At 37.2% G+C, this 11,718-nt stretch overlaps 1 protein-coding gene across 5 annotated transcripts in view; it reads left to right on the plus strand.

Annotated features, from left to right (window-relative positions):
• Positions 1-11,718, plus strand: part of dph6 (diphthamine biosynthesis 6) — a 75,462-nt gene that overhangs the window by 35,431 nt on the left and 28,313 nt on the right. For all 5 annotated transcript variants that reach the window (XM_073927212.1, XM_073927214.1, XM_073927213.1 and 2 more), the window contains 2 exons: positions 3,458-3,587; positions 4,822-5,020. In XM_073927212.1, coding sequence (XP_073783313.1) covers positions 3,458-3,587; positions 4,822-5,020 — 329 coding nt within the window. The remainder of the gene's footprint in view (positions 1-3,457; positions 3,588-4,821; positions 5,021-11,718) is intronic.

Below are 11,718 nucleotides of genomic sequence, written 5' to 3' on the forward strand. Positions count from 1 at the left end.
TGTGATTATAATGGAAGTCAATGGGGTAAAAACAGCCCCGAACATCACCAAAGGGGAGTCAATGTGAACAATACACAGTCATTAACCGCGTGTGTGGTACATCAAAATAAACTACGAGCGAAATCTCTCCATCAGGTTTGCAGTGGTGTTTGTGTATATGTGTGTGTTTGTGTGATGTCAGATCACAGAATGTGTTTGGTGTTGTCTCAGATGCAGTGTTGAGTTGGAGAACTGAAGAAATAATGAAGAATGCGGAGCTCAGATCTGCAGTTCAAACGCTGACGGCTAATACGCCTGTCTTCCACAGCACGCTCTCATTTTCCCGCTGCTTGTGCAGCAAAATGCACTTTTAAGAGGTGGCTCTTGGTTTGGCCGCATGTCACATCCGTCACCGAGACACATGCACACACACACACACACACACACACACACACACACACACACACACGTCAAATTAAAGCCGGAGAATGAACCGTGCTTTTTTCTGTTTGTTGTTATCGCCCGCAGAACTTTTAAAAGAGTGGCCTCTGTGTGTGTGTGTGTGTGTGTGTGTGTGTGTGTGTGTGTGTGTGTGTGTGTGTGTGTGTGTGTGTGTGTGTGTGTGTGCGTGCGTGCGCGACAGCAGAGAGAAAAAAAATCCTGAGCAGGAGATGAAAAGCATATTTAATGTTTCTCGTCTTACTTCACCAAACAGCCTTCAGAGAGCGCTGAGACAATATTAAAGGAGTTAATATTTAATGCGCGGCGTTTCTTCAACAGTGGCGAAACGCAAAGGAAAAACAAAGTTGATGCCATGTGAAAGTCTAATGGGGGTTTCGCCAGTCTATTGTGAGTGGGCGAGTGTGTTCTCTTTGTTTCTCTGTGCTGTTTTCATGTGTGTTTTGGAGCGCTGTGAGCCTGAGGTGAGAGCAGGGTAGACGTGCGGCTTTATTCAATAATTCAGTGTATGCTGATCATCAAACATGCACAATATTGATATGGTGGGCACTTCAGCATACTGCCAGCCTTATTTATTAGAGAAACTTTTAGAGTGCTCTGTGATAACATGTTCAGCACTGAATGACTGAGATTTATCTTCACATGTTAATCTTTCCTACGACGTTCAACACTCGTCACTGTTCATTAGTGCTTGCTTTATTAACTCAGGAAGACTTTACTTGTTAACAGTAGTTGTTCATTCATTTTCTTGTGGGCTTAGTCCCTTTATTAAGCTGGGGTCGCCACAGCGGAATGAACTGCCAACTTATCCAGGAGGTTTTTACGCAGCGGATGCCCTTCCAGCCGCAACCCATCTCTGGGAAACATCCAGACTACCCAATTCCCCTATAGTGCATGTGTTTGGACTGTGGGGGAAACCGGAGCACCCGGAGGAAACCCACACCAACATGGGGAGAACATGCAAACTCCACACAGAAACACCAACTGACCCAGCCGAGACTCAAACCAGTACTACCTACTGCACCACTGCTTCACCTTAACAGTAGTTAATTTAACTAAAGTCAATATGATGACAGCTAGTAAAGTGTTTATTAAAGCTGCTGCATGTCAGTGTTTGACTCTTGTAAAGCACCTTCATGTGTTTGCAGATGTTTCAGAAATATGCTGAGTGAAGTTTATCTGATAAACAATGCTGAAGTCAGATATTCTGCTGTGAACGTCTCGTCTGTCTTTATTTTGGCCATTTCACCCGCCCAATGCCAGTTTAGCCATTATATTTCAGCAGGCCGGGTTGCCAGATGATGGAAAGCTGCGTATTTGAAGCCTCTAAGGGCCTACTCACACTATGCCATCCGTACCGTGCCCAGGCCCGTTTCCCGGATCGTTTGAGAAGTGTGAGTGCGCTGAATCGCGCTCAAGCACGGTTCACTTGGCCGGCCCTGGCCCGGTTGGAAGAGGTGTGCCTGAGCGCGGTACACTTGGGCTTTGGCGCGGTACGCTTGTGTGTGAGCGCAAAACGCGCCAAAGCCCGAAACCGAAAGCGAGACGTGACTTTTAAGGGACTGTTTGATATGGATTTATTAATCATTCTTACTGTTCAGTGAACGCAAACTGCCGTAGTTTATTAAAGACGCAAACTCCTCACAGCACTCCAGCTGCGCGCCTTCAGCACACCTCCTCATTCCTGCAGCACGAGAGCTTAATGATTGTTTATGAGCGCCAAAAGTGGCGGATCTGTTCGGCGAAATATCTGACTGCGTGTCCCCGCATCCCTAAGGACTGTTTGGCGAAATATTTGACTGCATGTCACTGCATAACAAACGACTGAAACGATATAACTAGAGAAATCTCCACTGTGCTGCTGAATGAGAGCGTATGGCAAGCCGTTTTAGCATTTAAACCTTGTTCTGACTATCCATAAATATATTTAGAGATATCTCTAATTATATTTTGACTAGTCATAATTATAATTCGACTAGTCAGAATGACAATTAGAGATATCTGCAATTACAATTGTACTAGTACGAAATCAGATTGGAGATATCTGCAAATATATTATGACTAGTCATATTCCTCCATTGACTTCCATTGAAGTCAATGGAGGAATATGACTAGTCATAATATATATGAAGTCCATTGAAAACTGAGTTTTGACTAGTCAAAAATCCAATTCAAGATATCTACAACTGTAATTCGATTATTAGTGAATTAATTAGAGATCTTCAAATATATTTGTAAATATCTCTAAATATGATAAATTAAAGACATCTCCAAATGTAATATGACTAGTAAAAACTCAGAGATATCTCTAATTACAATTGTGACTAGTCAAAACTCAGTTAGAGATATCTGCAAATATTTTTCAATGGAAGTCAATGGAGGAATATGACTAGTCATAATATATTTGCAGATATCTCCAATCTGATTTCGTACTAGTACAATTGTAATTGCAGATATCTCTAATTGTTATTCTGACTAGTCGAATTATAATTATGACTAGTCAAAATATAATTAGAGATATCTCTAAATATATTTATGGAGTCAGAACAAAGATTTAAATGCTAAAAAGGCTTGCCATAGAGAGCGCTTCTGAACAGCGCAGCAGCGATGACGTAAGCGTGCCGAGGCCCGATATGGTGTGAGCGCGGGCCGTCGGGGGAGACGGGAGGGGGGACAAGCGTGCTTTGGCCCGGTTCGAGGCAACTGTACCTAGTGTGAGTACGGCCCAAGTGTATACATCCTTGACTGAAATGCATGTTGACTCATTCATTCTGAAAACCAGACTACATGCTGTGCTTCTGGACTGGAGAATGCTCAGATATTTGGACTAGAAACAGGACAGAAACTCTGAGTGAGAAGCAGCAGAGCAGAGCAGGTTTAGAAGATGAGGACACCATGACTGAGTGTTGATTTCTGTAGTGAACTGTCTCTTTAATTGTGTGTGTGTGTGTGTGTGTGTGTGTGTGTGTGTGTGTGTGTGTGTGTGTGTGTGTGTGTGTGTGTGTGTGTGTGTGTGCAGGCCGTCTGCAGGAGATGGGCTCTGCGCTCAGACATGTTCTTCTGGTTCATCTGTACGTCAGCAGCATGCAGGACTTCGGGCTGATCAACAGCATCTACAGCAGACTCTTCACACACAACCCGCCCGCCAGGTACACGACGAAGAGCAGCTGACAGCACACGGTGCACACAGGACAAGAGCGTTTACAGCCGTGTGAAGAAGTGTGCACACCCCTGATTCAGTTTATATAAAGACATGATCTAAAACACAACGATCATACTGTTCACAACACATATTACACTGACAGCAGGACACCTGTGTGTGTGTGTGTGTGTGTGTGTGTGTGTGTGTGTGTGTGTGTGTGTGTGCGTGCGTGCGTGCGTGCGTGCGTGCGTGTGTGTGTGTCTGTGTGCGTGTGTGTGTGTGTGTGTGTGTGTGTGTGTGTGTGTGCGTGCGTGCGTGCGTGCGTGCGTGCGTGCGTGCGTGTGTGCGTGTGTGTGTGTGTGTGTGTGTGCGTGTGTGTGTGCGTGTGTGTGTGCGTGTGTGTGTGTGTGTGTGTGTGTGTGTCTTAGTCTGATAACACACACATGAACATACACACAGTAATACATGTAGTCACACACGCGCAAACACACACACTCACATGTAAACACACACACGAACAAACACACAATAACACTCACACACACAATCACATGCACACACTCAAACACACACACATACTAAAAACAAAAACACTATCACTCACACAAACACACACACACTCTCAAACACACTCGCCAACCCATGTACAATCACACACACTCACATGCACACACTCAAACACACATATACAAAAACAAGCACACACAATTACACACATGTAGACACTCATGAACACACACATGAACACACACTCACTCTCAAACACACACATACTAAAAGCAAACACACTATCACACACACACACACACTCACTCACAAACACACTCGCCAACCCATGTACACTCACATACACAAACACACAATCACATGCACACACTCAAACACACATACAAAAACAAGCACACACAATTACACACATGTAGACACTCATGAACACACACACTCACTCTCAAACACACACATACTAAAAGCAAACACACTATCACACACACACACACACACACTCACTCTCAAACACACATACTAAAAGCAAACACACACATGCATGCACACATGCATACACACACATACAAAAGCAAGCACACACAATTACACACATGTAGACACACATGAACACACACACACACTCTCAAACTCTCTCTCAAACAATACTTACCAACCCATGTACAATCACACACACACACACACACAAAACACCTGTGTGTACCTGTGTGTTCAAATATGTGTGTGTTGTTGTTCAGGGTGTGTGTGCAGGCGTCTCTGCCAGTCGGTCAGCAGCTGCAGATGGATGTTCTTCTTCAGGATCAGACGAAGGCTTCTCCATCATCGTCTTCATCAGTGTGTGAGGAGGAGTGTTTCCCCCAGAGAGAGACTCTTCATGTGCAGAGTGTGTCCCACTGGGCCCCGGCCAACATCGGCCCCTACAGTCAGGCCACACAGGTACAGCTCTGCTTCCTCCTCACTGCTGCAGCATCCGCTGTCTTCTCCACTGTTTTCTACATTTCAACTTCTGCAGCACAGTGGCTCAGTGGTCAGCACTGTGGCTTCACAGCAAGAAGGTCTCTGGTTTGAGTCTCGGCTGGGTCAGTTGGTGTTTCTGTGTGGAGTTTGCATGTTCTCCCTGTGTTGGCGTGGGTTTCCTCCGGGTGCTCCGGTTTCCCCCACAGTCCAAACACATGCACTATAGGGGAACTGATCAACTACACTGGCCGTAGTGTATGAGTGTGTGAGTGTGTGAATGAGTGTGTATGGGTGTTTCCCAGTGATGGGTTGCAGCTGAAAGGGCATCCGCTGTGTGAAACATATGCTGAAATAGTTGCCGGTTCATTCCGCTGTGGCGACCCCTGATGAATAAGGGACAGAGCTGAAGGAGAGTGAGTGAATGATGATAATGACCATCTGAGATGGTTTTACACAAGATTTACAAATGACAGAGTTCTTAAGTAATTTTCCAAGCCTTCTTGACTGTTTCTGTCGTTTTAAAGCTAAATCCTGCTCTAAAGTGAACAAATGAGTAACTTTAATTAAAACAACAAAAGCTACTAGAGTTTGTTCTGTTTTCTACATTTATTTTAATCAGTTTTTGAATATTATTTACATTTTTTTATTTAATAAATTTTTACAGTTTTATTTAAAATGTTTATTTATTTTGTTATTTTATGAATATTTATAATTTTTTTAGGATTATTTTTAATTGAATTTAATTTAATATTTTTATTTAATAAAAAATTTGTTTTGTTTTCAATACTTTGATTCTCATACATAAATACTTAAATTGTGAGACCTATGTGTGTATTTTTTGTTTGTTTTTATATTCACTACGCTTGCATTTTTTTATTAGTATTTTTATATGTTATGCTTATATTTATTTATTAATGTTTTTATTGTTTTTAGACGTGTCTATCGGTGAGATGTGTGTATTTCTGTTTGTTTTTATATTCACAAGGTTTACAATTTTTATGATTTTATATTATTATAATATTTATAATTTTTTTATTATCTTATTTAATTATTATATTCATTATTTTATATTTTATGCTTTTATGTAGTTATTATATTATTATTTTAGACGCGTTGGGTAATGTTTGCAGTTTTTGTTTATTTTTATATTTACAATGTTTCAGAATATTTTATATATATTTTATAATTATATTATTTATTATTTTAAGCTTTCATTTTTTATTTAATTCTTAATTTTTTTTGGTTTGTACTTTTTATTTATTTATTTGGATTTTTTTATGTAATACTTAATTTTTTTTGGTTTGTACTGTATTTATTTATTTATTAGGATTTTTTATTTAATTTAATATTTTTATTTAGTTCATTTGTTTAGTTTTTAATACTTAATGTAATAATTTACATGACTTTTGTTTTATTTTGCTGTAATTTACCCTCCCTTATTCAATACATTTTCACTACATTTTTGTAAACATACATACTTACACGAACTATAAATATAACACGCATAAGTCACCCATCATTTTCAAGTGTGAGTTCCTAAAGTGAGGTGACCGTAACGAGCTTAACGAGACATGTAAACCAGCAGAATCACACCCATTTACAGCTGACCTTTAATCCTTTCAATAATGTTGATTCTCTTAATTATTCTCCTCTAATAAATGTTGCTAATTAAACACAAGCGATCTCAGACTGGGTGTAAACATCTCCCATGATGCTGAAAGCAGTGCAATATTCCTGAAAGTTCAGCATCTGCGTTCACTGAGCATTAGCGCATCTGAAGCGTGCGCACGCGTGTGTGTGTGTGTGTAAGGAGTTAAAAGGCTTCATTATCAGGGTGTTTCTCCTGAAAGCCAGAGGTAATTGTGTAGGACGTGTGTGTGTGTGTGTGTGTGTGTGTTTGATGTGAAGGGTCTTATCAGACGTGATTGAGCAGATTCGTTAACCTTTGCTTTGTGTTGTTGTCGCTCCAGGCCTTCGTTTAGATCAAATTAAGCAAAAGCGCGTCTTTATTTCCTCTTGTTCACCCTGATTAGCCTCCGCACTGAGGTCACGCTCAGCCTGATGGAGATCCGGGCCATTATGGAAAATAAGACACGTCCTTTTATTTTATTTTATTTATTTATTTATATTGTGTGTGTGCGTGTGTGTGTGTGTTTTAGAAGTGTTTTTTGTTTGTTTTTATGTTTAAAATTTTTTATAATTTTATAATTTTTATCTTTTTTTTATTTATTATTTTTATATTTTGTGATTTTTGTTTTTTTATTAATGTTTTTATTATTTTTAGACGTGTGTTTTTGTGTAATGTGTGTATTTTTGTTTGTTTTTATATTTATAATGTTTCTATTGTTTATATTATATTATTTTATGTTTTTATGTTATTATATGTGACTATTTTTATGTTTTTTATTGTTTTTATATTTGGTTTCTGACTATTTTATATATTTTATGATTATTTTATTTATTATTTTTTCATTTTTTATTTATGATTTTCATATTTCATGATTAAGTGTTATTATTAATTTTCTTAATAATTCTTAGACGTTTGTACCTGTGAGGTGTGTGTATGTGTGTGTCTGTGTGTGTGTGTGTGTGTGTGTGTGTGTGTGTGTGTGTGTGTATTTTTGTTTGTTTTAATATTCACAATGTTTTTATATTTTTATGATTATACTATTTTTTTAGCTTTTATTATAATTTTTTATTTTATTTATTATTTTTGTTTTTTACTTCATTTATTAATTTATTTTTGTGATTATGAAATTTTGATTTTGAGGAGACCTTTGTTTTCTGCTATCTTTGTGTTTATTAGGTGTAAAGTGCTTTGAGTTTCACGTGTGCTAGATAAAAATGTTTCTAATTTTATTTTTATCCTTTTTATTATTTTTATTTATTAGTATTTTTAACTTAATTATTAGTATTTCTATTTATGTATTTGTTTTTATTTATTTATTCTTATATATTATTGGACAGACGGCTGCTTCTCACTCAGGGCTGCTGTTTATGCTAATGATGGGCGCTAGTGGGCGGGGCTTTCCCCCTCTGATGACACCTACATAGGGAGAATGCCAATCACAGTGTTCCTGCAGACTGCTCTTATCAAGATTATAGCAAACACAGTTAATTCATGTTGACCATCAGAGGCTGCTGGAGAGATTCACACAAACACACACACACACGCACACACACTACTGGGGTTAACCCCGCATACAGGTGAGTTTTGCAGGATAGCTGCACTGTAAATGGAGGAAAGATTTCTCCGAGCTCAATAGGGAAGGAATCTATTTCCCTCATAAGAGTCGATTAGGCTTGGGTTGTTTGGCAGATGGCTGGCTTGACCCTTCATTAACCAGAAACGTCGTTAGCAGCAGCGCGAGCGCTAAATTCCACGCAAACATTTGCTGATTTAATGTTTCCTGCTCCCGAAAATCCCCTTGGAAGAGCATCGGCTGTCCTAACACAATCCAAAACACACCGCTGTTAAATCACAATCAGCACACTACCCAGGGATCTGGCACACACACACACACACACACATACACACACACACTTTAATAATCCAATTTAACCTCCGCCAGGGCCATGTAGTCGCGTTAGTCCCAGTTTTGGGAATACGCCCACTGCGTCGGGAGGCTCGCTTTATTCCCGGGGTTTGGATTTGCATTGGGAAAAATGGGGATCTGACGCCCACAATTACAGTCAAAAGAGGAAGCGCAGGCCTGTGCGGCAGGAACATGTCTATAATCTGCTTAAGGAGGGAAATCCATTAAAACAATGAGCTGGAGAGCCCAAATCTGTGACTGAACACACCACACCAGCGCTGGTGTTTTAGCATCTCAATCACACACACACACACACACACACACACACACACACACACACACACACACATACACACACACACACACCATCAGCATCAGCCTCTTCTGCTCGCCACAGATGTGTTATTTATCAGAAATACTGATAATATAAAATAAACTAATAGTTTTAGTCAATACTGAGGCTTTCTGTGGGAATATATTGTACATTGTCATTTATATCTTTATTATTATATTTATTATTTTTGTTGTTATTATTAATATAAATTATTGTTATTATTTCTTATTATAAATTATTATTATTATGGTTATTTGTTAATCATTTTTATTATTGTTGTTGTTATTATTATTATTATTTTATTATTATTATTATTATTATTTTATCATTATTATTATTATTATTATTATTATTATTTTATTAATTTTATAATTATTATTATTATTTTATCATTATTATTATTATTATTTTATTATTATTATTATTATTATAGGATGGTACAGTGGTCAGCACTGTGGTCTCACAGCAAGAAAGTCGCTGGTTTGAGTCTCGGCTGGGTCAGTTGGTGTTTCTGTGTGGAGTTTGCATGTTCTCCCCATGTTGGCGTGGGTTTCCTCTGGATGCTCCGGTTTCCCCCACAGTCCAAACACATGAAGATTAACTAGCAGAAATATGATTTGTTGTCATAATAGCAAAAATCAGCTATTAGAAATTAGTTATGAACTGTTAGGTTTAAAATTGTGCCTCTCTGTTAAACAGCAAAAATTAAATAATATAAATGGAGAGCTAATCATTTTGTATAAAATTAAAAATGCTGCTTCATTTATTAATATTTTTTATAATTTTTTGTTATAATTATTATTTATTATTATTAATATTATTGTTTTTATTATTGTTGTTGTTATTATCATTTGTTATTATCAATAATGTTATTATTATTGTTGTTGTTGTTATTTATATTATTAATATTTGTTATTATTTTTATTATTATTAATGTTATTATTATTTGTTATTATTTGTTATTATTTTATTATTATTACTTGTTATTATTTTTAATAATGTTATTGTTATATTATTATTATTATTATTTGTTATTATTTATATTATTATTAATAATATTACTATTTGTTTTTATTTATATTGGTGTTATTTTATTATTATAATTTGTTATGATTTTTTATTATTATTATTTGTTATTATTGTTATTATTATCATTTGTTATTTTTTGTGTTATTATTGTTATTATTATTATTATTATCATTTGTTGTTAATTATTAATCATGTTATTATTATTATTATTACTGTTGTTATTGTTATTTGGTATTATTTATATTAATAATAATATATTAATATTGTTTAATAATAATATTAATATTTATTATTATTATTTGTTATTATTGTTATTATTATCATTTGTTATTTTTTGTGTTATTATTGTTATTATTAATATTATCATTTGTTGTTAATTATTAATCATAATTAATAATAATTATGAATCATGTTATTATTATTATTATTATTACTGTTGTTATTGTTATTTGGTATTATTTATATTAATAATAATATATTAATATTGTTGATCATCAATATTATTATTATTATCATCATCATTATGATCAATAACAATAATTAATAAAAACATTCCCCCAAATAATGGTTTATTAGGATTACATCTCTGTATCCACAAAACATGTAGCGTCACAACTGATTTTAAAGCTGAAAATGATCATAAAAGTTCTTGAAATCATGATATTTTCTGTTTTCTGAAGCAACACGTAACACAAACAGCTGAATATTCATCTTCAGCTCACAGTGATAAATCAGACCTGAGCATACACACTGACACAGAGGCAGGTCTTCTCTCCTGTGCATCTTCAATTAGCAGCGGCGGTTAATGAGTGTGTCTCTGGGAAGCAGGTGTGTGCTGCGTGTTCAGATTAATTAGCGGTGTGTGTGTGTGTGTGTAAACGCGGCGATCTCCTCCATTTCTCATCAGCGCCCGCGGTGTTCTGCTTTCGCCATCATCTATTACAGCTCTGCTTTTATCTCCGCTCACCCTTGTCATACTTTATGGATTTGTTGATAAACGCGGCCGATGCTTCATAAATGTCTCTATTTTCTAGTCTATTAACATTAGTTGAGGAGCGCTGATAGAGGAGGAGGCGGGAAATAATGCAGCGCTGCGGGCACCAGCTCTCCAGCCACAGCCGCAAACAATACCAGAATACCAGGAGACCTTCAGCTCTGATCACACAGCCAGAGATCAGCACCGGCGCACCGCGCACACACACTCACACACTCCAGATGCAGAGAAATGAGCTTTTGTAGCATGCACATCTACAATCACACACACACACACACACACACACACTCACACACACTCACACACTCCAGATGCAAAGAAATGAGCTTTTGTAGCATGCACATCTACAATCACACACACACACACACACACACACACACTCACACACACTCACACACTCCAGATGCAAAGAAATGAGCTTTTGTAGCATGCACATCTACAATCACACACACACACACACACACACACACACTCACACACACTCACACACTCCAGATGCAGAGAAATGAGCTTTTGTAGCATGCACATCTACAATCACACACACACACACACACTCACACACACTCACACACTCCAGATGCAGAGAAATGAGCTTTTGTAGCATGCACATCTACAATCACACACACACACACACATATTGCAATATATAGCTGTCATGAAGGCTAATATTAGCCATATACACCAACATCTTCTCTTGCACCAGGCTGTAAACACCACTCTCTCTCTCTCTCTCTCTCTCTCTCTCTCTCTCTCTCTCTCTCTCTCTCTCTCTCTCTCTCTCTCT

This window comes from Danio rerio, chromosome 17 (genome assembly GCF_049306965.1).
Source record: "Danio rerio strain Tuebingen ecotype United States chromosome 17, GRCz12tu, whole genome shotgun sequence".
Lineage (NCBI taxonomy): Eukaryota > Metazoa > Chordata > Actinopteri > Cypriniformes > Danionidae > Danio > Danio rerio.